Raw genomic sequence first — 26,653 nt, 5'->3', positions numbered from 1 at the left:
TAACTCTGAAACGCTTCAACGGAGCCCGCTGATTTTGAGACTTTTTTCGTGGCACACTGTACTTCATGATAGTGGTAAAAAAAAATTCAAAATGACTTGCGTTTGTGGAAAAAAAACAAAAAAAAAACAAAAGAAATTTGGTGAAAGTTTTGCAGTTTTCAAAGTTAATTTTTAAAGGGCCACTGTCACCCCCCTCCAGCCGTTATAAACTAAAAGAGCCACCTTGTGCAGCAGTAATGCTGCATTCTAACAAGGTGGCTCTTTTAGTTTTTGGTTCAAGTATTCCCAAAATAAAGCGTTTTGAAACTTAGCCAAAATACCTGCCTTTAGCCAGGGAGGCGGGTCCTCACTCCCCAGCTTGAACCGCTACTCTGCCGTCACTCCAATCTTCAGGGGCTTTCGGCGCCGCCCCCTCCGCGCTTTTTCGCTCTTCAAAACCGGCACCTGCGCTGTGTTTAAGCTCTGGCCGTCTGACGTCCCAGCCAGGCTTGCAGACTGCGCCTGTGCGGGCATTGCGGCCAGCCACCTTGGGAATCCCAGCCCCGCAGTGTGTTATGCATTAGGCACAGTGCGGGGCTGGGATTCCTGGGCATGCGCACTGCGTGTGTCAGCATTACTGCTGCACAAGGTGGCTCTTTTAGTTTATAACGGCTGGAGGGGGTGACAGTGGCCCTTTAAGCCTTCAAATCAGAGAGTCATGGCACACAACAGTTAATAAATAAGATTCCCCATGTCTACTTTACATCAGCACAATTTTTGAAATTTTTTTTGTTAGCTATGTTAAAATGAGAAATCGTTGATCAACTTTTAACCCTTATAACTTCCTATTTCTTTTAGGGACTACATTACATTTGAAGGGACTTTAAAAAGCCTACATGACAGAAAATAACCAAAATTGACACCATTCTAAAAATTGCACCCATTAAGGTGCTGAAAACCACATTCAAGAAGCCTAATAACTCTTCAGGTGCTTCACAGGAACTGAAGCAATGTGAAAAAAACCAAAAAAAAAAATGAAGGTTTAACTTTTTTTTCTCTCACAAAAATTTTACTTTAGACCCCAATTTTTTATTTTCACAAGGGTAGCAGAAGAAAATGGACAGGCTGTGTCCACAGTGCCTCCATCTGCCTCACTGTAGGGAATCTGAACTCTTTCATTGCTAATGAGTGTATATTATATGGGCAGTTTTTTTATGCATTGTTTGACCATTGTTACTATAGGGCTTTATTGTGATTTCTTGCTGTATGTGATATAGAGGGTCATACTCCTCAATGTGTATTTGGTGGTGATCCCTGGTATGGTCTGCAGCTTTTCTTTACATATTTATCTTATACTTTGTGCAATTGACCACAGGTGTATCCCATTATTGAGGGTATGTGCACACGTCAGGATTTCTTGCAGAAATTTTCCTGAAAAAACCGACCATTTCTGCCAGAAATCCGCATGCGTTTTTGACGCGTTTTTTGTGCTTTTTTTTTCCAAATGCATAGAATTGCGGGAAAAACACGGAAAATCCGCAAAATTAATGAACATGCTGCTTTTTTTTTACAGCGATGCGTTTTTTGTTCGCAGAAAAAAAACGCACCATGTGCACAAAACATGCAGAATGCATTCTAAATGATAGGATGCACAATGTATGCGTTTTTAAAGCGAAAAAAACCTGAACGTCTGCCCATAGCCTTATTGTGTGGTGCCCTCCAGTACTATTTACAATAGCGGCGAGTGGAATCGCGATCCACCCGCCGCTATTAACTAGTTAAATGCAGCTGTCAAACGCTGACAGTGGCATTTAACTACCGCTTCCAGCCGCGCAGCTGGAAATGCGCGCATCGCCGACCCCCGTCACATGATCGGGGGTCAGTGATGCGTCAGGATAGTAACCATAGAGGTCCTTGAGACCTGTGGGCTGCGTTCATAGCAAGCCTGTAATTAAGCTACATAGGAGCGATCTGATGATCGCTGCTATGTAGCAGAGCCGATCAGGCTATGCCAGCTTCTAGACTCCCATGGAGGCTATTGAAGCATGGCAAAAGCAAAAAAATATGTTTAAAAAAAAAAAAAAGAAATGAATAAAAAAAATATAAGTTTAAATCACCCCCCTTTTGCCCCATTCAAAATAAAACAATAAAAATAAAATCAAATGTACACATATTTGGTATCGCCGCGATCAGAATCGCCCGATCTATAAAAAAAAAAAAAAGGATCAAACTGATCGCTAAATGGCGTAGCGAGAAAAAAATTAGAAAAGCCAAAATTACATTTTTTTGGTCCCATTTTTTTTTGCATTAAAATGCAATAACGGGCGATCAAAAGAACATATCTGCACCAAAATGGCATCACTAAAAACGTCAGCTCAGCACACAAAAAATAAGCCCTCACCCGACCCCAGATCACGAAGAATGGAGACGGGTATCGGAAAATGGCTTCTTTTTTTTTTTTAGCAAAGTTTGGAATTTTTTTTCACCACTTAGATAAAAAATAACCTAGACATATTTGGTGTCTATGAACTCGTAATGACCTGGAGAATCACGATGGCAGGTCAGTTTTAGCCTTTAGTGAACGTAGCAAAAAAGCCAAACAAAAAACATGCATGGGATTGCACTTTTTTTTTTGCAATTTCACAGCACTTGGAATTTTTTCCCCCATTTTCTAGTACAAGTCATGGTAAAACCAATGATGTCGTTCAAAAGTACAACTCGTCCCGCAAAAAATAAGCCCTCACATGGCCATATTGACAGAAAAATAAAAAAGTTATGGCTCCGGGAAGGAGGGGAGGGAAAAACGAACACGGAAAATCCCAAGGTTATGAAGGGGTTAAAGATGACAAGGGGAGGTTTGTCGGGGGATGGCATACAAAAGCCCATTTGGAGTGTAACATTGTAATGGTATATGTTCCTTTTCTGTATTCTAATATCACTCAAGAGAATCATAGGAAACTTGTTCATTGTCCAGATATACCTCTAGTAGTAATGGGGGACTTAATATTTGCAATCCTGGTACAGGTAAGCCGACCGAAGGGAGACAAGGCATCATCGCCTCTGAGGAACCCATTAGTAAGCTAGGCCTAATAGATATAAGGAGGGAAAAGCTCCCATCCATAGGAGCATTCGTGTGTGCCTCCTTGAAATTTTATTCCCGTTCAAGAACAGATATGGTATTACGCAATTATGTTCCTTGTATGATAAACATGGTGTACCGGATATACTCCAGTAAAAGTCGACCCGAGTATCAGCCAAGGCACCTAATTTTGCCACGAAGAACTGGGAAAACTTATTGACGAGTCTAAGCCGGGTATGCATTGTCCCCCCCTCCTCATCCCTATTTGGTATACATGGCTCCCCATCCCCATCCTTGTATGCATGGTTCCTATATTTAAAAAAACAAAAGCAAAAAAAAAAAAAAAAAACACATCCTACTTACCTTCCTTGCGCGCCCTCACTGCATCTCATTCTGGCGCCAGTAGCTCTTCTGGCTGAGCGATCACGTGTCCCCACTCATTAAAGTAATACATTTTCACTCCACGCCTATGGGAGTGGAGAGGGATGAATATTCATTACCTTAATTAGCGGGGGACACGTGATGGCTTGGCCGGAACACTGGCACCGGAAGGAGAAGCAGCGAGGGTGCAAAGGGGAAGGTATGTAGGTTGCGGCTATGAGAGAAATGAATATTCACTGCCAGCGGAATGAATATTAATTTCTCTTTAGCAGCGGACACAGTTATAGCCACGAGCTCATGCCTCTCTGACCTGCTGCTCCGCCGCTCCCCTGCAGTCTTTCTGGGATGAGTATACGATACTCCCCTAGATCCTCATATCACTCTGCTATATTATTTAAGGTACAGATAGATCCATTAAAGGTTCCACACTCCTTCAGCTCGAAGCTTAATCCATTTTAGCTCAAGTTCATTCATTGAAACAACAACAATATTAAAGTAGTGGAGTTCTTTGACATTAATGTGATGTCTGCGCTTCATAATCTAGTTTGGGATGCCGTGAAGGCCTTTTTGAGGAGGGGGCTAATTAATTAAAGACCGTGAAAGAACACGTCCCTACAATAGGTTAGAATGGCCTGTCTTCTGGGTGATATGTAATGACATACCGTCTTCTCTCACTGCAGAGCGGTGTGTGATTACTAAGTGCAAGGAGCAGAGTAGAGATGAGTGCAATTACCAACACCGTTCAGCGCATGGCAGTCAGTGTGGGGGGAGGGGCAGTACAGAAGAGCTGAGGTGTGCCATTACAAATACAACCATAGCTCTCTTCTCCCAATAAGGTAAGCTCTGCTGCATCCAACTACCCCCACACTGGCTGCCCCAAGATGAATAGTATGTAATCACACTGAATTATGCTCTACTCACAGCACTTTGTAAATCACACACAGCTAGGCAGTGAGGAGAGCATATTCTTCTTTCCCCTGAATGTTGCTACCTTGCTTAAAATTGATCAACTTCATGCAGGGAAAGCAGTACACATCATCCAGGTCAAAATGTTGGGTCTCACTTGTTGGGCTAATCAAATTATAACCTAAACTTTACAAGCTAGTATCTCCGAAATGGAAAAGACAATGTGTTCCCAACTGTTCAGGCACAATTCCATGATATCACCAGTATAACATGCTCAGCCTGGTGACTGATCCTATTGGACAGGGCTGTAGTAGAGCTCACCGCAGTGTGACCCAAGTCTGTGGTCACTCCATGGTGTAAGATAATCACGTGTTTGATATCAGCTTTATAACTCACTGTGGTATAAAGTTCCACAAAAAAAAAAAAAAAAAAACACATCATGGCCATACCCGAAGGCGGTAATCATCAACCGTCCAAATCCTGCTGGCAAAATCATTAGATGCAGCCAAAAGGTAGGAACCCTAGAAGAGAAGAAATACAGAATACCATGTTTAAATGCTCAGCATAGGTCAGCCTGTGTCCCAGCCCTCAGTATTAAAGGGCTATAGGATGCCACACAGTGTCCTATGTGGATGTTGTGATCTAGATATTTAAAGGCGTGTTCCCAAGAACAAAGTATATTATAATCAATAAATTTTGGCAAAAAATAAATTTCCAAAATAGGTTTTATAAAAAAAAAAAAAAAAAAAAATTCTATTCCTGTGCTGAGATAATCTTATAAATGTGCCCCTGCTGTGTACTGTGTAATGTCTGTCTGACCGTGCAGGATTATGGTCTGATCATACCACAGCTCCTGGGCAGGGGAGGAAGCAAAAGAGAGTATACAGACATTACAGCATGGGATCAAGATGATTCTTTCTATGATGTAAAACATTTACCTGCTGGTTTCAGACAAGATTTCCCTCAAAAACAGCAGCAGCTGTGATCCCGTACTGTCCCGTCTGTATCCTCTATTTGCTTCCCCCTGCCCAGGAGCTGTGGTATGATCAGACCATGTTCCTGTACAGTCAGACACGGCCATTACACAATACACACACACTTATAAGATTATCTCAGCACAGGAACATTTTATTTAAATACATCCAATTGTGGAACTTATTCCAAGATCTTTTGAATAAAATATACTTTGTTGGGAAAAGAAAACCTTTTAATATCTAGATCACTACATCCACATTCTATAGCTATGTGCAATCTGTACTTACAGAATAACTGCACTTTTGATTGATTGAGGTCCAGAGATCCCCAAAACACTAACACAAAGGAGCAGATGTGCTAAATTGAGGGCCCCTATTCAGACTAATTATTCTACATATGAGAAAAAATTACTTATTTCTTGGTTCAGATTTTGATCAGTTTAGTCTGAATTTCATCATTTTTTCTCGTATGTGTTGGGAAAAAAACCAAAACCAAACTTCCCCACTTTCGGACAGTCCAAGAAAGTCAGACCGCACTTGGATGTCATCAGAGCGTGGTCTGATTTTTTCAATGACTCAGATGTGAATTGCCGATTTTGATCCGACCCTCGTTGTCAAGTTTCAACATTTTATTAACTTTTTCTGCAGGCACCGGGGGCTGCCACTTTAGTTGCTGGTGTGTAAAATGTGAGTACAACACTTACACATTGTAAATACAGCAGCCCTGGCCATAGGATAGTACGGTAGATGTCCGACCGCATCCCCCTCATTGTAGCTGCCTCCAGCTGTGAACTGGGCACGCTCGGCGTATCTAATCCCAGCATGTGATACAGTCCACGTAATAGCCCCTTTGCTGAGCCCGGTATCTAATCTCAGCACGTGATACAGGTACCTAGTCCCACTGCATGATACAGTCAGCGTATCTAATCCCACCGCCGAATATTCATGTATGAAAAGACGAATGTACTTACCGCGCTATCAAACTCTATGCTTGTAATGCCGGCGTTGCTGCCTGTTAATGATCCCTTTGATTCACATTTATCTGAGAAAACACAAGAAATGTTTGTGTAACACCTGTAGACAACGATTTCACATCTCAGCAACGTGGGGCAATAAAGTTTCATGTTGTCTCAGCTTGAAAACTAGAGATCATACACTGTGTACATGGTCAGTCCCCGTACAGCACCCTCCAGACATCAGGCACATGTAGGATAACGTTAGCCATCGTGAGTCCGGGGTCTTCTGGACACAAGATACAGGTTACCCAAAACTGTCAGCAACTCCCGGCAACACACACAGCACAACTAGAGCGTGGTGTACATGAGGGGCGGCTGGGAGGGTTTGGGCTGCAGGGGAACAGCAGAGTAATCAGACCTTTTACAGTTCATCACCGACAACAGGGAGAATTGGTGAAATACGGACAAATACTGCAGTCAGGAGAGTTTTTGCCTTTGTATTTCCCTTCTCTTTAATTTCCACTCTTGACATTGGCTTCCTACAGAACTTACCTCCAACCACCTCCCAAAGCTTCACCCGGCGGTCCATCCCGCCTGTAGCCAATAGTCGGGAGCCTGGGCTGAACCGCACCGCATTGACTTCTCCATCATGGGCATCCTATTCCCAAAACAGATTAAGAAAATGAAGAACTGTTTCTACAATATAAACTAGAACCATGGAACACACTGAGGTAATGATGTGGAGAATAGTTTACTTTGGGGTATAAAAACCGCACATGAGGTCTCAGCTTGAAAACGTCAGATCACACAGCATATAAGATTCTCCCTCCACCATCTCCTTGTTACGTCCCATGTAGGATTGCTTCACAAAGCGCTTATCCCTTCACCTTGTGGAGACGAGCGGCACAGAGACAACCCTAATCGTGTCAGCAACCGGCACAACCAAACACCACGGATCTCACGTGACTGGATGTGTGCGGCTGCTGGGAGATGTGATGGGGGTTGTAGGAGAACCCAACGCTTCAGACCTTTTACTATTCATCACGGACCTTCAGCCTGTGCTACAGCCGGACATTTACAATATAACACTGTGGGTCAGGAAGAGAGAAGACTTACAAGGAACTACTTACAAACGTGTGAAGAGCCGCAACTGGAACACGGACCTCCCGGTTTCCTCCTGCCTGAGTGTCTGTGCAGTCCTGTGAGGCTGGAAAGGATGATATAGAGCGCCTCCTGGGAGGAAACAGGCAGGAATCATCATCATATGCCAAGGCCGCACCTTACCTCCCAACACAAGGAATACAAAGAGACCTAATCATATTCGCAGCAGTACAATACACAGCCAGGGGCCACACCGACGGGAGACAACCCCCACAAAGCCCAGAGACAAAAGCAACAATAACTCCATGGGTGTTAGGCAACACTGGTATCAGCAAGACAAACAGACACGCACAAAAGGGAAAAGCTACAGATTCCAAGTAATAACACATCACAGCACCACTGATTTTTATGCCAAATTGTCCTGTTCACGTAAACTGAATGACATTTTTTTTTTTTAATTATTCAGTTTATGTGAAAATGACAATATATAATATATTACAAAATCCTGCTTGTCTAGACTGAAGAATTACAAATAACCATATCGTAGGGAAAGGAATTGGTCCTCCTAAGAGATTTGAAAAAAATAAATAAAAAATAAACAGGATTTTCTTTAAGATCTTCATTTAAAAAAATAAATAAAATAAAAAAAAAACACCACAAAACACATTTGCAGTTCCACAGAATCCTAGAATGTTGAGTTGGAAGGGACCTCCTGGGTCATCATGTCCAACCCCCTGCTCAGTGCAGGATTCACTAAACCATCTCAGACAGATCTCTGTCCTGCCTCTGTTTGAAGACTTCCATTGGAGGAGAACTCACCACTTGTCATAGCAGCCTGTTACACTCATTCATCACCCGAACTGTCAAAACCATGTTAACATCTGACGCGTTTCCGGCGTATTATACGGTCTTAGTCAGAGATAATTCACCTTACACTGTCACTATATTTAAAACCAGTAAGAACCAGTCACATGTGAACAACCATATGTGTATGATTAATTTAGGAAACACATGTTGCACAAGGCGTTAATAGAGATATGATGGTATCATCCTCAACATATAGACATTGTATAATTTAACTCATTTGGTGGTTTGGTGTTTAGCAGCAAGATCCAATACATATCTCACAATTTTTGGAAAAATTCCCTTTCTGGGCAAGTAAGGTTACCTTTTCCAACCGATAACATACCAAACTACGGATACTTTTATTATGTTTCTCTATGAAGTGCTTGGTTGCCCCTGAATATGTAAAAGTTAAGAAAATAAAACTTACCCGAACTTTCAGTTTGGTATGTAATGGTTGGAAAAGGTTACTTGCAAGGGGAGGTGATTGGCGCAAAAAAATAAAATAAATAAGTGAGAGAAATGTACTGGATTTTTGCTGCTATACACCAAACAACCCAATGGGCTAAAATACAGAAACAATCCGCTGATTACATATTGAGGATAATACCATCATGTCTATAGAAATGCCTTATGCAACAGGCATTTCCTAAATTATCACCATTATGTGGTTGTTCACAGGTGATTGGTTCTTACTGGTTGTAAATATAGTGACAGTCTAAGGACTTGCACATGTATAACACGGCTGAGCGCCATCTGATGTTTTATCGGTGGCTCAGTGGTTAGCACTGCAGCCTTGCAGCGCTGAGGTCCTGGGTTCAAATCCCACCATGTACAACATCTGCCAGGAGTTTGTATGTTCTCCCCGTGTTTTTGGGGTTTCCTCCCATATTCCAAAGACATACTGATAGGGAATTTAGATTGTGAGCCCCATCGGGGACAGCAATGATAATGTGTGCAAACTGTAAAGCGCTGCGGAATATGTTAGCGCTATATAAAAATAAAGATTATTTTATAAAACTTGGCCCAGTGTTATACTATGGGGCAGCGCAGATCTCCTGATTCGGCACGAGAACAATTGCAGCATGCTGGGAGGGTGTCTAATAATCGGATCACACCTAACCCATACAAGTCTATGGGTGCACGAGAAACGTTATACTGCACTTGGATGTCATCCAAGTGCAGTCCAATTACCGCAGACGCTGGCAATGAAGACATTTCCGTACTTCCTCAGTTTCCTGTACTACAAGTCTCTCATATGCGAGAGGATCAGGTCACAGAGCACCGACACTCGGATCAGACTGACAGAGTTTGAGCCGAGTGTCATTTGCATAATTGGTCCAATTCTCTCATAAGAGAATTGACAGCCATGTGACCCAGCCTAAAGTGGACTATCTCTAGGACCAAGTGTGTGCAACATGCCGGAAACGCACCAGTAGGTTAACATGGAACTGCATATGTAATTTTCAAAGAAGATCTCAAAGAAAAACCTGTTTATGTCTCTCCGATGTTACCATCCGATGCAGAAGTGTACGACAGGTTTCACAAGGTGAATATTTATGGTCGAGCATGGACCCCGGTGTCCACACGGACCATACTTCTGACCCGAATGCTATAGCCTTATAGGCAACCATGAGATTGTGCAGTTCGGGGTGAACAGACCCATTGCTGGTCCAGACGTCATGGTCAGTATTCAGCACAATGTCGGATGTGTGATATCAGTTTAATGCGGAATGCAGTCATTTATTCAAAGTGTAACCATAGTGTTCATTTTTATTTTAGAAACCAATAGAACACATAAGCAAATTTGTTATAGATCTTATCAGAGAGATCTGCCTTTCTCTACCAGGACTGATTTTCAAAAGTCTCAATTTTCGGGTAAAACCTGTACCTGTGTGAATTGAGATTTTTGAAAAAAAAAATAGAATTATTCTTACCGTTAATTCGGTTTCTGGGAACCTTCCACGACGGCATATGGAGGTTGTCTCTTTGCCCTAATGGGGAACAGGAAACACAGAGGTTAAAAGGACCTCCCACCTCCCACTTGCCAGTGACTTACAACTGAGACCATTGCACTGGTTTACCTTTAAAATCCCAGAACTAATCCAGGAATATATATCGGGTGGGAAATTAGTGCCGTCGTGGAAGGTTCCCAGAAACCGAATTAACGGTAAGAATAATTCTATTTTCTCTAGTCACCTTCCACGACGGCATATGGAGGAATACCAACTAATTTTGGCACTAGGGAGGGACAACGGCCTGGAGTACTTTGCGGCCGAAGGCTAAGTCCTTATTGGACAATACATCTAATCTGTAATGCTTAGAGAAGGTATGGAGTGAAGACCACGTAGCTGCCCTGCAAATCTGCTCCGGAGATGCGCCTGCTCTTTCTGCCCAGGAAACCGATGTGGATCTTGTTGAATGGGCTTTGATACCTACTGGAGGTAACTTGTTTTGAGCGAGATAGGCTTCCGTAATAGCCTTCTTGATCCATGTAGCGATGGTACTTTTGGCTACTTTTTTCCCTTTGTTTTGTCCTGAGAGATGGACAAACAGGTTATGATCAATTTGGAATGTACTGGTGTGGTCCAAGTATTGTAAAAGAATACGTCGAACATCCAAGGTGTTGAATCTTCTTTCTTCCGAGTTTGTTGGATTGTGGCAAAAGGTTGGTAGAAAAATCTCTTGAGAACGGTGGAAGTCAGAGATAACCTTCGGAAGAAAGGACGGATCAAGACGAAGCACAATTGAATCATCTCTTACCAGGAGATAAGGTTCTCGTGTAGACAAGGCCTGTAATTCGCCAATCCTTCTGGCTGAAGTAATGGCAACCAAGAACACGGCTTTATAGGCTAGGTTTTGTGGAGAACAAGATGATAGTGGTTCAAAGGGTGGACCTGTCAGACCCTGGAGAACTATATTGAGATCCCATGGGGGAACTATGACCTGTTTTCTAGGATTCATTCTAGTAGCCGATGTCATGAACCTTTTAATCCAGCGATGACTCGCTAAATCTTGATCAAAGACCGAGCTAAGTGCAGAGACCTGGACCTTGAGGGTACTGGGCCTGAGACCTATTTCCAAGCCTTTTTGCAAAAAGTCCAATATGATGGGTATATTAGGCTTGAGGGGGTCTGGAAGGTTAGGCAGACAGAATGAAGAAAACTTTTTCCAGATCTTGTTGTAGATGGCGTTGGTCACCGGTTTTCTCGATTTTTGTAGGGTAGCTATGACAGGAATTGATAGTCCTTTAGCTCTTAAAACCTGGGTTTCAGCAACCACGCCGCCAAGCTCCACTTCTGAGGGTCTGGGTGGAGAATGGGACCCTGAGAAAGAAGATCGTGTTTTATCGGCAACATTACTGGTCCATCCACTTGTAGTTGGGTAATTAGGTTGAACCAACTCCTTTTGGGCCACAATGGAGCTATCAGGATAGTTGGAGTCCTTTCTAGGCGTATCTTCCGTAGAACCTTGGCAAGGATGGGGATTGGCGGAAAAGCATAAGCTAAATGAAACGGCCAATCTTGGGTTAAAGCATCCAACCCCCTGGGATTGCCTCTCGGGTTCAGGGAAAAAAAGGTTTCGACCTTTGCGTTCTGGTGAGAGGCAAAGAGGTCGACGTCTGGATGACCCCATCTGTGAACCAGCATGCTGAATGTTTGGGGATCCAGGCTCCACTCGCCAGGATGGATTTCCCGGCGGCTTAGGTAGTCTGCCTGAATATTTGTAGTTCCCTTGAGGTGGATTGCCGTCAGGGATAGTAAGTGCTTTTCGGCCCAAGAAAAGATTCGAGCGGAAATTTTTATTAGACTGAGGGTTCTTGTACTGCCCTGGTGCCTGATATGGGCCACCGTGGTCATGTTGTCCGAGTATATCTGTACATGTTGACCCGAAATCTGATGACTTGCCGCTAGTAGAGTCTCTTCCACAGCCTTGAGCTCCCTGAAATTTGATGATTTCTCGGAAATTGATTGGCTCCACTGGCCCTTATAGGGGACATGGTTCACTATAGCTCCCCAGCCTCTCTTGCTGGCATCTGTTTTGATGGTGGTTAGAGGAGACTGAATCCAGCATACTCCTTTCAGAAGGTTCCTGGGCTTCATCCACCATGTTAAAGAGGCTTTCACTCTGCCCGGAGTGTGGATCCTCTTGGCAAGAGTGCCAGGTCGACCATCTCAATTGTGTAGAATGTGGGCTTGTAGAGTCCTTGAGTGAGCTTGAGCCCAAGCCACCGACTGTATGCAGGCTGTCATGGAACCCAACAGCGACATTCCCTCTCGCAGAGTAGGGGATCTCATTTCTTTGAACTTCCTGATTTTTGTTAGTAGGGGAAGCCTGTGATCGTCCGGGAGGAAGGACATTTGTCTTGCTGAGTCCAGCATTACTCCCAGAAATCTCCTGGTTTTTGCAGGTTGAAGCTGAGATTTTTGTAGGTTCGGAATCCAACCTAGGGATCTCAGAATGTCTAGGGTGGTAGAGACATGTGCTATCAGGGTTATCTCGGTGGAAGCTACTATCAGAAGATCGTCCAGATAGGGCACTATACAGACACCTTGCTTTCGGATAAATGACACTACTTCGGCCATCACCTTGGAGAACACCCTCGGTGCTGATGAAATGCCGAAGGGAAGGACTCCAAACTGATAGTGCTCCACCCGATGATTCCCCTGTATCGCAAACCTGAGATATTTTCTGTGTCTCGGGTGAATAGGGATGTGGAAATACGCATCCTTGAGATCGATGGTAGCCATAAAAGAGTGATGTTCTATCAGAGGAATCGCAGATCTTACGGACTCCATCTTGAACTTGCGATATTTCACGTGCTGGTTCAGACCCTTTAAGTTTATAATAATCCGGATGTCTCCTGAAGGTTTGGGAACCAGGAAGAGTCGGGAGTAGTGTCCTTTTCCCCATTCTGATTGTGGGACTGGGGAAATTACATTTGATCTGATAAGGTCTTTGAGACCTAACGACAATAGACTGCGATCCCTTGATGATGGAAGGGAAGTGACTTTTAGACCCTGAGGTGGGGGAGAAATTAACTCTATTAACAGGCCGTCTCTGATGACTTTGAGAACCCAGTGGGAGCTGGTAATATCCTCCCACTGAACCACATATTTCGAGAGTCTTCCCCCCACCGGGTCGGAGTCATTGTTTGTCCTGCTGGGATTGTTGCTGCTGCTGCTGTTGCGGGACAAAGATATTCTTTCCCCTACCCTTTGCGTAGCTCCACCTGCCGGTTTTTCCTTTGCCTCTTGCTTGAGAGGACTCTCTTGAGGTACCTTGAGATATGTGATTCTCTAATTTTTCAAGCCAGCAGGAGAGAGCTCTTGCCACACAGGTGGAGGCGACGTTAGCCTTAAGGACAGCTGTAGAAGTTTCCCATGATTTTCTGAGGAGACTTTCGATCTTCCTATCCATGGGATCCTTCAATTGAGAAGAATCCTCAAAGGGGAGTGCAGTTCTCTTGGCGACTCTAGCCACTTGCACATCGACCTTGGGAATATCTAATTTAAGGTCATCCTCAAGCAGAAATCTGTGCTTCATTTCTGAAGGGGTACTGAGACGCCTCTCAGGTAGTTCCCATTCCTGATTAATCATACTGATGATATTGGCATGAACTGGGAAGCCCACTCTCTTCTCCGATGAAAGACCACCGAACATCTGATCCTGTATGGACTGCGGTACAGGTTCCTCTTCTAGTCCCATGGTATTACGGACAGCAGAGACTAGATCCTCAATATAGTCTGAGGAAAAGAGGTATTTCCTGACCTCAGCTTTAGGAGATACTGGATCCTCCCAGCCAACGGATGAGGCATGAGAGAGGTCCGAATCAGAGTCAGATTCCACAACCTGAATTTTCCTCTTCTTAGCCGGGGAATGAGGTTGTGGCTGCGGAGATGGAGCTGGGGGTGGAGGTGTAAAGGCTGCCAGAGAAGATTGTACCTCCTGTTTTACTAATGAGCGAATCTCATCCAATAGTGATGGCTGCTCAGCTCTTATTATCTTGTCCGTACATGACTGACAGAGTTTCTTGTCCCAGTTAGGAGGACATTTAGAGGAACAGATAGGGCACTTCTTTCTATAGGCACCTTTAGGGGCAGGTTTTTCTCCCTGAAATATATAAAGGGAGAGAGAGGTGAGGACCTCTAACTCCTGCTACACTCCTCCCGGATCCCATCCCTGCGAACACTTACAGAGGCAGGGGTGGCGCTGGGCTCCGCAGATACGGGGCATGAAGAACCTTCCATACTGAAGGAGATAGCCTTACCTCAGTGGTGGTTCAGCAGGCTTTTATGGACGCCGTCCAAGCACCTGCTCCAGCGATTAATCCCCTCCCCCTCCAGAATCCAGGTGAGGGAGCTATGCGGTCCGACACGCCGGCTGGCGAAACCCGGAAGTACCGGCTTCTGAATGCATGAAGAAACCGGAAGTGACGCGCGAGAGCCGCTGACGTCACTTCCGGAACGCCGAGCCGACATGGAGGAGGAGGACGCCGGGCAGCTCCAGGAGGAGCCCGGTCAGGGAACCCCGGCCTGCTTTGCCCTCGTGGGGGCGCGGGAAGGCCGGGAGGGGGTCCCGAGGACCTGCAAGCAGGACGACGGGAGCAGCATGAGGAGGAGGCCAGAGGCGACCATCTGCTGCCCGGCTAAACAGGCAGCGCCTGTAAGGTACCGTAGCCACCGGCCACTACAGCACATGAGGAAACCTCTCCCTGTCCCATGGGGAACAGGAAAGACACTGGCAAGTGGGAGGTGGGAGGTCCTTTTAACCTCTGTGTTTCCTGTTCCCCATTAGGGCAAAGAGACAACCTCCATATGCCGTCGTGGAAGGTGACTAGAGAAAAAACTATCAGTCCTGGAGGAGAAAGAAGCAGATTTCTCTGATAAGAGATTACAAAGTTTCTTAATTTCATGTGTTCTGTTGATTTATGAAATAAAGACAATCACGCTGTAAAGCTGATTTCACACATTCACCACTTATGGTCAAGACCCCCAATGTCCAGACTGGCCGTACAAGCCCGTCTTCTGACCCAACTATAGCCTTTGTACGTACATCAGAGGGTGAAGAGACCGGTCGCCGGTCCAGACATCGTGGCCAGAATTCAGACTAAATTATTGAAGGCCGGCAAAGCTCAGAAGTCACAGATCTGGTGGAGTTTACATGAGTTATACAGTACCAGTGTAGATTGCAAGTTGAATCTTTACGGTGGATTTTCAGGGGCTCCTGACTGCTTCTTTCACTGAGTTTTACTTGTGTCTGGACGTATGCATTTTATTATTTTCGCTGGAATGTTATTACGCACAAATAAAGGGAACCTGTCACCATGTTTGTCCCATATGAGATAAGACCACCACCTTTCAGCCCTCATATACAGCATTCTAATATGCGGTACATAAGCCCCCAATCCGGCCTGCAACAAAAGAAAAACCCCTTTTATTACACTCCCCTGCGGGGGGTCACAGGGGCGTCACTGGCACACTTCTCTCTGCCCTGACCAGGGTAAAGCAAAGTACTGCAGTGCGCTAGCTCCAAGGAAGGACGGCAGTGAAAGAAGGGAGGCATTGGCCAAAGACCAGTGACACCCATCGGCCCCGACCGCACCGTGCGCAGGAGAGTATAATAGAAGGCATTTTTCTTTTGTTTCAGGACGGATTGGGGGCTTATATACAGAACGCTGTGTATCAGGGCTGAACGGGTTCTGGCCTCATCTTATATGGTGCAAACCTAGTGACAGGTTCCCTATAAAGGCACATTTGCGTTAGTGGCGCTGGATCCTTGATTTTCTGCTGATCTAAATCCATAAATCCTCATTCACCGACAGCAAGCAGAGGTCTTAAATATTATGTGCAACTGATAAAGTATGAGAAAGAAGCAGAAGTTTGCAACATTTATGATAAAGTGTGATTGTATAGAGAGGAGAAAGAGGAGAGGGAAGCATCACCTGGACGTGTCAGAATGATGGCCCGAGAGGGGAGGCTCAGACAAGCTGGAAGGACAGTTCGGAGGAGGCCGAGGCGCAGGGACAGCAGGGCAGGGAGGAAGAGACAGAACACAAGGCAGAGGTTACTCTCGGATCAGGACAATACACAAAGCTTTTCATATTACTGCATCCAACCAAGGCAAACGCAGGCTTCCTAAACAGAACGGCTCATCATGATTTTAGTTTCTGATAAAAAAAAAAAAAAAAAGTGGGGGATGAGAGCAGGAGAACACGCATGGAAAGGTAACGCATTTCAGAAAGCGCGAGCAGAACTGGAGCCTGAAGTCTGCGGTTAGCCTAGATGGCAGAGGACGAATGTCTGGAAAGTGCTGCGGAACATGATGGCACCATACAAGTAAAATAATTACATCAAAGAGCTCAACCTGTCAGTTACCAGATTAGCAAAAAACAACAGACACAGCACATGGCATAATGGAAGCCGAATCTGTTATTTAGTGCCCCGCCGGCAGGAAATGTTACTGAAGACAAGAAACCCATATTTGCTCATCTTATGCTTATTATGCAGTGGAAATACAGCTTGATTATTAAAAACAATAGTTCACAATTGTCTTGCTGTGTAAACAGGCTGCCAATCACTCGAATGAGGAAAACGTTTGTTCCTTGGGTGAATAATCTGCATCGTCCTGTGTAAATAGGACTGGGACCGCCGAGACCTATGGCAGCCTAGGCACGGAGAGATCCATTACAGGTCACTCAGTGCGCATCGTCTACTTAGGTCTGCCAGTGTGAACAGACGTGTAAAAGACCGCTGATCAGTATAGTCATGCTGCTCGTCGGTTTGCGTAAATGGACCCCAAGGGCCTGCGCACGTTAGTTTTTTCTCTGCACAGATTTATCACAAAAAAAAAAAAAAAAAGTGAACGAGAATCCTGAAGTCTCATGCACATGTTGCTTATGCCTGTCAATTCTTACCGCATTTCTGCTGCTAATTTCACGCATACTAACAAGGGGGAAAAATCTGCACCAAAAACGAGAATATTTTAGGCCATGTTCACACGATCCTTTTTTTGATCCTTTTTTTTTTTTTTTTCAGGTCCTGATTTGGAAAACCCGCAGTGCAAAACTGCACTGCTGATTTTCCTGCAGTTTCTTCTGCAGATTCCTCTGCGGGTTTTCAACAGCACTTTCCTATTGGTGCCTGTTGAAAACAGGAGCTGAATCCGCAGAAAGAAGTGACATGGTACTTCTTTTTTTCTGCAGGCAAATCCTCGCGGATTTGCCTGAGAAAAAAAGGATAGTGGGCACAGCGGTTTTTGTTTTCCATAGAGTAACATTGGACTGTACCCTGCATGGAAAAAGGACCTGAAAAAAAAAGGATCAAAAAAAGGATCGTGTGAACATAGCCTTAAGCAGCATTTTGCCTTCCAAGACATGCATAAATTTCTGCACCCAATGTTTAACGTGAGCACACAGCCTTAAAATTTGTGTCAAAGGAACTTTAGCTAAATAATGGAGTTCAACAAGCTGACAGCAGACGGCTTCCCACAACATTTACAGAATTGTACACCACTGTCAAGTTCAACACTGCCAGAAGTAATTCAATAAAAACAGCAGGACAAGGCTGCAGATTCTGCTACAGTTCTTGGAGTCAAAGCCAGGACTGGATCCAGTAGAAAAAAGAAGTAGAAATCCTGGCTTTGTATCTTCCATTCCTCATGGATCAGCTTCTCATTTCAGTTTGAAAAAAACTGCGTCAAAAGCCTATTGTATGACTTCAGCCTAATGAAAGCAGAGCCAGTCTTTATTATGCTTTGCCTATATAGCGCCATCATATTCCACAGCACTCTACAGACATTAGCATTGCTGTCCCCATTGGGGCTCACAATCTAGATTCCCTATCAGTATGTCTTTGGAATGTGGGAGGAAACCGGAAACCAGGAGGAAACCAACACAAACACGGGGAGAGCATACAAACTCTTTGCAGATGTCTTTGGTGGGGTTTGAACCCAGGACTCCAGCGCTGCAAAGCAACAGTGCTAACCACTGAGCCATCATGCTGCCCACTTGAACTCAGGACCCCGGCGTTCACCGACGGTCAAGAAAAGGGAGTATAAAAGCACAGACAACGGACCAATCAGATCACCTATTTTCCAATGTAGCACACAATATGACAGCTGGACTCCGACATCTGCGGCACACCCGAAAATAAGCACCAATCGTTTCAACCACGTGCAAATTGAGTTTTGGAAAATCCCATCCCCTAGTTTTGTGCTAAACTCCGTGACCATTTTTCAGGGATGAATCTACAAGAGTACATTCATTTAGATTGTTTCCTAACTGGTTTTCTGATGCATTGTTCACTGCAGCTTTCTTACAAAATCTCAAAAAAAGGACAAAAACTACAAGGGATTGTAACATGTGAATAGAACCTAAATCTGCCAAGACAATGTATCCTTACATTTCATGAGAGTGAACAGCAAGACAAGGGACGGTGGGCAGTCATGTTCCATCATTTATTACACCTTCCGCTCTTCAGAGGAAATTCGCAGGTTTATAATACCCGGTGTTTAATGTTACAAAAACGGTGAAATCGACATCTACACAACTTACTGCACATATCTTGGGCAAAGTGTAAGTGAATCATTTTTTTTAACTCATATTGGAAAAATCATCATGTTAAAAGAGTGTTAAAAGAGTGATCATAAAATTTGTTAACCACAAAAAAATTGGAAAGGTTAAAATGAACTTGCAAAAAAAACAAAACAAAGCAGTTCTTCCAAGGAGATGAATAAGCTCATTCTTTTAAGTGCTTTTTAGTGGCTTTTTCCGCAAACACAAAAAAACAATGGAAATAGACGCAGAGTGAACACACCCTTAAGGTTTAATGTTATCATTGCCCAAAAGTCATTTGAAACTTATGTCCTTTGCAAAAAAAAACAAACACAAGCCAACAGATCTAACACTTGAGAAAGTTTTTAAAGGGAACCCACTGCAAAATCCTGCTAAAAAAAAAAAAAAAAAAATCATGGAAATCTCTTCCTATTGTTTGAGAGGTTTTTTTTTTTCCTCTGAACAGGTTGGTGGGGGAAAAAAATGCATCAGTAAAAAAATGCAAAATATAAGATAAATAAATACATACTCCTCCAAACATGGAGCCTTTTCTGAAACATTTTCAACTTGAAAAACTCGTCAAAAACTGTGAACATAGCCCGACCGAGCATGTTGGAAAGTAACTGGAGCACAATTTACACACTAGTTCCCAACAGAGATACACGTCACAGATCTTCACCAGTGAGCACAGAGATTTTCTAATTCTATCACAAAAAGGAAAAAAAGTGCAGAAAGGACACAACCGTGGCACAGGAATATAGGAGGGTGAAGACCTACCCGAACATATTAGAGATAGAATCCAGAAGGCCTCCTACGGCGGGCTGAGAGAGTCTCTTACTGGAGGGAGAGGGAGCACACGAAGAAACCAAGTGATCATTATTGTCCAAATCTGAAAACATCTCAGCTGTCAATATCAGGACCTTAACATGGACAAAGACTCCAGAGACAACATTCAGCCATTAGGCAAGACAGAAGGATGGTCTCAGGCAAAGCATATCAAGCATGGTGGGTAAGCAGAGATCAGAGGAACGATGACAACAAGCAGTGAATGCACAGACTGATGGAGGATAGGGCTGCAAGATGCAATAGTTGGTAAACCCTTGTCACATTACAATGGGGAGATCCGCCGCTCCCTCCCGCGGGATCCATTATAACAAAACGGTGCAGGATCCGCTGCTCCCTTCCCTAGACAATCACTATTTGTATTGTCAGGAGGAGTAAGGTTTCTGGATTTCTTCTGTTGGAAATGCTCTTATGTAGGTACAACCCCTTCTAGGTCAATGGTGTCTGTATTTTTACTGCTTATGACAATTAATCAGCTGGACTGGGAGAACTGGGAGACCCATCACACCGGTGGCGTTCTTGCTTTATACTGCTAAAAGAATTTAAAGGGTGTGTTTTTTTTTTTTAAATCAAGACATTGCAAACCATTAACCCCAGCTTAACTAATTGTAATATCAAAACGGTGAAATACAAACAGTGGATTCTCTGCTGCTGTAACGATGTGGGTGTTGCTGTTCCTGGTGGACGCGACGTTGTTGTTCCACGTGCCGGTAGCAGTAAATGAGTGGCAGCTCATCGGCTGTAGCCTTTACTATTTTGTCCTGACGGACTATGGCTGAGCTGCAGACAAATAAATACAGCTGGCACGCTACACAAAAAGGTCACTTCCGCCAGGAACAGAGGTGCCGTCCTAGCACCGCTGCAGGAGGAGAGTATTCACGGGTTTTACTTTATGTGGGGTCCTGGAGAGGACGTAGTGAAACTCAACAAGCCAATCAGCCTTTCCTCAGTCTATGAAAAATATTTGTAGGCAATCAGGCTGCCCAGCCGGCCGAAATCAGCAAGTCTTACTAACATTTACCTTTAGCGTGAAGTCAGTTTAAAAGTGAAATCTAAGGCCATGTTCACACAGTGCGTTTTTTACCGCGGAACCGCGGCGGTTTTGCCGCTGCGGTTCCGCAGCTGTTTTCCATGCAGGGTACAGTACACTGTACCCTATGGAAAACAGGACACACTGTGCACATGGTCCGGAAATTTTAAAAAAAAGCCGTGCTGAATAGCTCCCGGAAAAAAGAAGGAGCATGTCAATTCTTCTTCCTGAACCGCAGCGGTTCTGCACCCATAGACCTCCATTGTGAGGTCAAAATCGCAGTAAAACACGCAGATCAAAAATATATCTGCGTGTTTTACTGCGGTTTGATGTGCAGAACCGCTGCTGCAGGAAGTGCGGGGAAGCCGGCGGAAGTGCGGGGCCGGAAGTGCGTGGGCGGAGAGACATGGAGGCATAGCGTCGCATGGGGATCGTGTCGGCCGTTTGATTGATTTGGTATGTGTGTGTGTATGTGTGTGTGTGTGTGTGTGTGTGTGTGTGTGTGTGTGTGTGTGTGTGTGTGTGTGTGTGTGTGTGTGTGTGTGTATGTGTGTGTGTCCCCATGCGACGATAGTGCCTCCATTGTGCTAAGTCGCCGTATGGGACTACTACTCCCATCCGGTATTAGGATGGGAGAGTTGTCCCTGTGTCCGGCGACTTAGCACAATAGTAAAGTTTACACCAAACACCTACACACAATACACATACATGACACACAGTACAGTACATACAACACATAACACAGAGTATATACTCACCAACAGCACACTGGTAGGCGAAGCCCTCGATCCTCCAGGAAAAAATCCAAAAATAATAAACCAAATTCATACTCCCTGTCCGCAGAATCCATAAAACGAGTGTCCCACGCCGATCCCCTGCTCTCCGGCGATACACTGCCAGGAGCGAAGCTCCTAGCAGTGTATCGCGTACTGTTCCGGAGTTCAATGGCTCCGGCGTCTCGGTTAACAGCAGTACAGCTGCGTTGAACTTTCCCACGCAGCACTGCCGTTAAGCGAGAGTGCCGGGGTCAATGACCGCCGGTAAACTCGCTCGCGCATGCGCAGTGACACACCGACAGGAACTATGGCTCCTGTCAGTGTGTTGCTGCAGCCGTGGAGAGCAGACATATCTCTGGATGTGTCTGTTCTCCATGAAAAATCTTCGTGGGATACGTGGATACTTAAATACGTGACACGTGTCACTTAAATACGTGATACGTGTCACTTAAATACGTGGCACTTAAATACGTGGCACGTGGCACTTAAATACGTGATACGTGGCACTGAAATACGTGGCACGTAAATACGTGATACGTGGCACTGAAATACGTGGCACGTGGCACTTAAATACGTGGCACTTAAATACGTGGCACTGAAATACGTGGCACGTGGCACTTAAATACGTGGCACGTGGCACTTAAATACGTGGCACTTAAATACGTGGCACGTGGCACTGAAATACGTGGCACGTGGCACTTAAATACGTGATACGTGGCACTGAAATACGTGGCACGTGGCACTTAAATACGTGATACGTGGCACTTAAATACGTGGCACGTGGCACTTAAATACGTGATACGTGGCACTGAAATACGTGGCACTGAAATACGTGGCACGTGGCACTTAAATACGTGGCACGTGGCACTCAAATACGTGGCACGTGGCACTTAAATACGTGATACGTGGCACTGAAATACGTGGCACGTAAATACGTGATACGTGGCACTGAAATACGTGGCACGTGGCACTTAAATACGTGGCACTTAAATACGTGGCACTGAAATACGTGGCACGTGGCACTTAAATACGTGGCACGTGGCACTTAAATACGTGGCACTTAAATACGTGGCACTGAAATACGTGGCACGTGGCACTGAAATACGTGGCACTGAAATACGTGGCACGTGGCACTTAAATACGTGGCACGTGGCACTGAAATACGTGGCACGTGGCACTTAAATACGTGGCACTGAAATACGTGGCACGTGGCACTGAAATACGTGGCACTTAGGCTATGTTCACATTTGCGTTGTGCGCCGCAGCGTCGGCGCCGCAACACACAACGCAAAGTAAAACGCAGCAAAACGCATGCACAACGCTGCGTTTTGCGCCGCATGCGTCCTTTTTTTGATTGATTTTGGACGCAGCAAAAATGCAACTTGCTGCGTCCTCTGCGCCCGGATGCGTGCGCTGCAGTGACGCATGCGGCGCAAAACGCGGAGCGCTGTCATTCAAAACACGTCCACTCATTTTGGTGTTTAGTCCCAAAATGGAGGATGGAAGAAGAAAAGGGTTGGACAAGGAAATGACATCAATTTTTTTTTTTTTTTTTCCCCCACTGCAGTAAACTTTATTTCTGTCAAACACAGACAATCTGCAGACAAAACTGCATCAAAAAACGCACTAAAAAACGCACTAAAAAACGCACCAAAAACGCACCAAAAACGCACCAAAAAACGCACCTGCGTTTTCTACAGAGACCTGCAGTTTCAGTCAGGAAAAAAAAAGGATGGAAATCCTGAACGTGTGAACATAGCCTAAAGCATGTGACATTCGTTGGGTCCGTGAGATCAGACCTCTTCTGAAACCTTGCAAATTGCCTCTGCTGAAAAAAAGAGGACTTAACTCTATAGCGCCACCTATTGGAAGTAGCGATCCTACAAGTCACAACCAACCCTTTAACGAGTCGTTCTGAAACCTTGTGAGCCAGGCCAGTGTGACATGGCTATACGGCTCACAGGTCCAAGCACACAAACTGACAGCTGTACAGATCCCAGAGAAGCGGTCCGTTCAGGAGCAGGTGCTGCACGGCGAGGAGGTTTCTGTGAAGGTTAGCTGAATTTTGACTATTATGTCCGAATAGTCCTAAAAATTCTTCTCCAACCCAATGTTAAAATGCAGCAAGGAACATTTTTCCCAGCTCCTTCGTTTTGAAGCCCCTGCGAATAAGATCTACGGTGGCACTTAGACACAAGATGGCGGCGTTAATGTAAAACATGAACAAGACATTGTGCTTAATAAAGTGGTTGTTAGTAGCAGGGCTGTGGAGTCGGAGTCACGGAAATTGAGGAGTCGGACGTTTGGCTTACCGACTCCACAGCCCTGGTTAGTAGGACAAGCAGGGTTAATACACAAAAGACGGAGTCTAGAAGATTCCTTTAATCCAGCATCAGGGAGATGAGAAATTTTAGTCTTATCGAATAAAAGTCACCGATTAAATTTTATGAAGTAAAAAATAAAATTGTCAACACAAAACATTATTTAAATAATGATATTATTATTTAAATATCATTTAGTAAATGATAGAATATTCCAGCTTGTTCCTCTCTGCACACATTCTCATTTTCCTAAAATCCCCCATTACATGGCACTGGTGTGCTGGACACAAATGCTGGAGTACAAGAGCTCATGGAGTAAAGGAATTTCATGGCATTGGTCATATATATTTTATATATTTACACACACACAGAAATGAACATAAAACTAACTTACTTTGTCATTCGCATGGATGCTGGCGGGGCAGAGGCATCCCCCGAGGGGTCCCCATTATCATTCAGTACTTCAATATCATCATCTCTGCAGGAGGGGAGAACACAAGACATCATGCACAGAGAAAATATACACCGGGGGTCTGTTCGCCTAACAATAACCAGTCACCCCCAGACTGATGAACACTGGGATGTGTAAAAAGCTGAAAGCATGAAGTGAATGGATTAGAGCAGGAAGTGGGAAAAAGCAGCAGACGTAAAGGGAGCCTGTCAGCAGGATTGTGCACAGTAACCTACAGACAGTGTCAGGTCGGCGCCGTTATACTGATTACAATGATACCTGGTGATGAAATCCGTCTTGTGTAATCAGTGTTAGAAGTTTTCAGCTAATATGCCCGTGCTCCAGGGCAAGACTGTAGACAGTTATCTTCCTCCTCTGAGGCCGGTTTCACACGTCAGTGATTCCGGTACGTGTGGTGACAGTTTCCTCACGTAACGGAGACACTGACTCACGTAGACACATTAAAATCAATGTGTCTCTGCACATGTCAGCGTGTTTTCATTGACCGTGTGTCCGTTTGAAAAACACGGAGACATGTCAGTGTTTGTGGGAGCGCACGGATCACACGGAGCCATTAAAGTCAATGGGTCCGTGTAAAACACGCACCGCACACGGATGCTGTCCATGTGCCGTGCAGGAGACAGCGCTACAGTAAGCGCTGTCCCCCCAGCTTGTGGTGCTGAAGCCGCCATTCATTTCTTCTCTCCAGCAGCGTTCGCTGGAGAGAAGGAATGAAAAATCATTGTTTTTTTTATTTTTTTTTGCGGTTGAAATAAAGTTCCCAGTAACCAACCCCCTCCCACCCCCTGTGCGCCAGCCAGCTGGAAGTAAAATACTCACCCAGCTCCCTCGATGCTTCCTCTCAGCGTCGCAGCTTGTCCTGTATGAGCGGTCACGTGGTGCCGCTCATTACAGTGATGAATATGCGGCTCCATCCCTATGGGTTGCTGGGAACTTTATTTCAACCGCAAAAAAAAAAAATGAAAAAAACAATGATTTTTCATTCCTTCTCTCCAGCGAAAGCTGCTGGAGAGAAGGGATGAATGGCGGCTTCAGCACCACGCTGGGGACAGCGCTTACTGTAGCGCTGTCTCCTGCACGGTCTGTGTGGTACCTAGTCGGCACACGGCTGCCGCACGTGTGCCACACTGATGTGCCATGTGAGCACACGGACACGGATAACTACGGTACCGATTTTTCCGGTACCGGAATTATCTGGACGTGTGAGACTGGCCTAAGCCAGAGAAACCAAGGAGAGACCTGACCACAGGCCCCGAAGCACAGACAGCCTGTCTCCATGTTGAGGAACAGGTTTGTGATCACGAGCATTCAAACATTAAAGTCTATTGGGATCCATTAAAATCAGAAGACATATCTTGAATTTCAGTTTCTCCCCCACTAATCACTGATCCATTGCCAAGAGTCCATTAATAAGAAAAAAAGATTAAACAGCTCTTCAGTTTTTAAAAACGTATGAGGAAAACATGGATGCAACACAGGGGTAGAATTAATGCAAAACGGAAAAAAAAAACCTATTTTAAAGGCCACACCAAGATATGCAAGAGCAATCCACTTGGACTATTGTGCATTTTTCCTCCCTTTTATGTGTTTTTGGTGCAGATTTAAAGCATCAGGTTTCTTTAATGCATTTTTTAGTGCTGAAACTAGCACTTAAAGGGAACCTGTCACCCCCCTCAGGCGTTTGTAACTAAAAGAGCCACCTTGTGCGGCACTAATGCTGCGTTCTGACAAGGTGGCTCTTTTAGTTCGGGTCCCTGTCACTGCTGCAATAATCGCTTTTGAAGTTTGTCCCTCATACCTGTGAAATCACCACGGGGGCAGCTCTTTCCCCCCGCCCCCTAATCCAGACGCCTCACAGCCGTCAATCATGGCCTCTGCGCGCCGGCTCCTCTTCCTTCATTAGCGTCCCCAGCGCCTGCACTGTTATTTTTTTTTTCAGGCATGCGCAGTTGCACTGCCCTTCAAACTTATAGCGATTATTGCAGCAGTGCCAGGGACCCGAACTAAAAGAGCCACCTTGTCAGAATGCAGCATTAGTGCCGCACAAGGTGGCTCTTTTAGTTACAAACGCCTGAGGGGGGTGACAGGTTCCCTTTAAAAATGCATCTGCGTTATTGCATGCGCTTCCTCTGGTGTATATATATATATATATATATATGTGTATATGTATATATATATATATATATATATATATATATATATATATATATATATATATATATATGTGTGTGTGTGTGTGTGTGTGTGTGTGTGTGTGTGTGTGTGTGTGTGTGTGTGTGTGTGTGTGTGTGTGTGTGTGTATATATATATATATATATATATATATATATATATATATATATACACACACATAGTGTATAAATTGTAAAAAAAAAAACAAAAAAACTGACTACTAATACCAAACAGTTAAAGACAAGTGTGAGAAGGTGCAAGCTGA

At 44.6% G+C, this 26,653-nt stretch overlaps 1 protein-coding gene and 2 non-coding genes across 6 annotated transcripts in view; all 3 read right to left on the bottom strand.

Moving 5' to 3' along the window:
• Positions 1 to 26,653, bottom strand: part of ATG16L1 (autophagy related 16 like 1) — a 68,591-nt gene that overhangs the window by 16,101 nt on the left and 25,837 nt on the right. Inside the window, exons 7-13 of one of the 4 annotated variants that reach the window (XM_077291057.1) lie at positions 24,139 to 24,222; positions 19,552 to 19,611; positions 16,165 to 16,209; positions 7,406 to 7,508; positions 6,828 to 6,933; positions 6,291 to 6,361; positions 4,795 to 4,866 (exon numbers count right to left, since the gene is read on the bottom strand). In XM_077291057.1, coding sequence (XP_077147172.1) covers positions 4,795 to 4,866; positions 6,291 to 6,361; positions 6,828 to 6,933; positions 7,406 to 7,508; positions 16,165 to 16,209; positions 19,552 to 19,611; positions 24,139 to 24,222 — 541 coding nt within the window. The remainder of the gene's footprint in view (positions 1 to 4,794; positions 4,867 to 6,290; positions 6,362 to 6,827; positions 6,934 to 7,405; positions 7,509 to 16,164; positions 16,210 to 19,551; positions 19,612 to 24,138; positions 24,223 to 26,653) is intronic. The other 3 variants (XM_077291058.1, XM_077291059.1, XM_077291060.1) reach the window with 3 other exon arrangements.
• LOC143810842 (small Cajal body-specific RNA 6) lies at positions 6,446 to 6,715 on the bottom strand. The gene has a single exon (XR_013223221.1).
• LOC143810844 (small Cajal body-specific RNA 6) lies at positions 7,056 to 7,325 on the bottom strand. The gene has a single exon (XR_013223222.1).

Source organism: Ranitomeya variabilis, chromosome 2 (genome assembly GCF_051348905.1).
Source record: "Ranitomeya variabilis isolate aRanVar5 chromosome 2, aRanVar5.hap1, whole genome shotgun sequence".
Classification (NCBI taxonomy): domain Eukaryota; kingdom Metazoa; phylum Chordata; class Amphibia; order Anura; family Dendrobatidae; genus Ranitomeya; species Ranitomeya variabilis.
The sequence above is the reverse complement of the archived record's forward strand: the minus strand, read 5'-3'. Positions and strand labels throughout refer to the sequence as shown.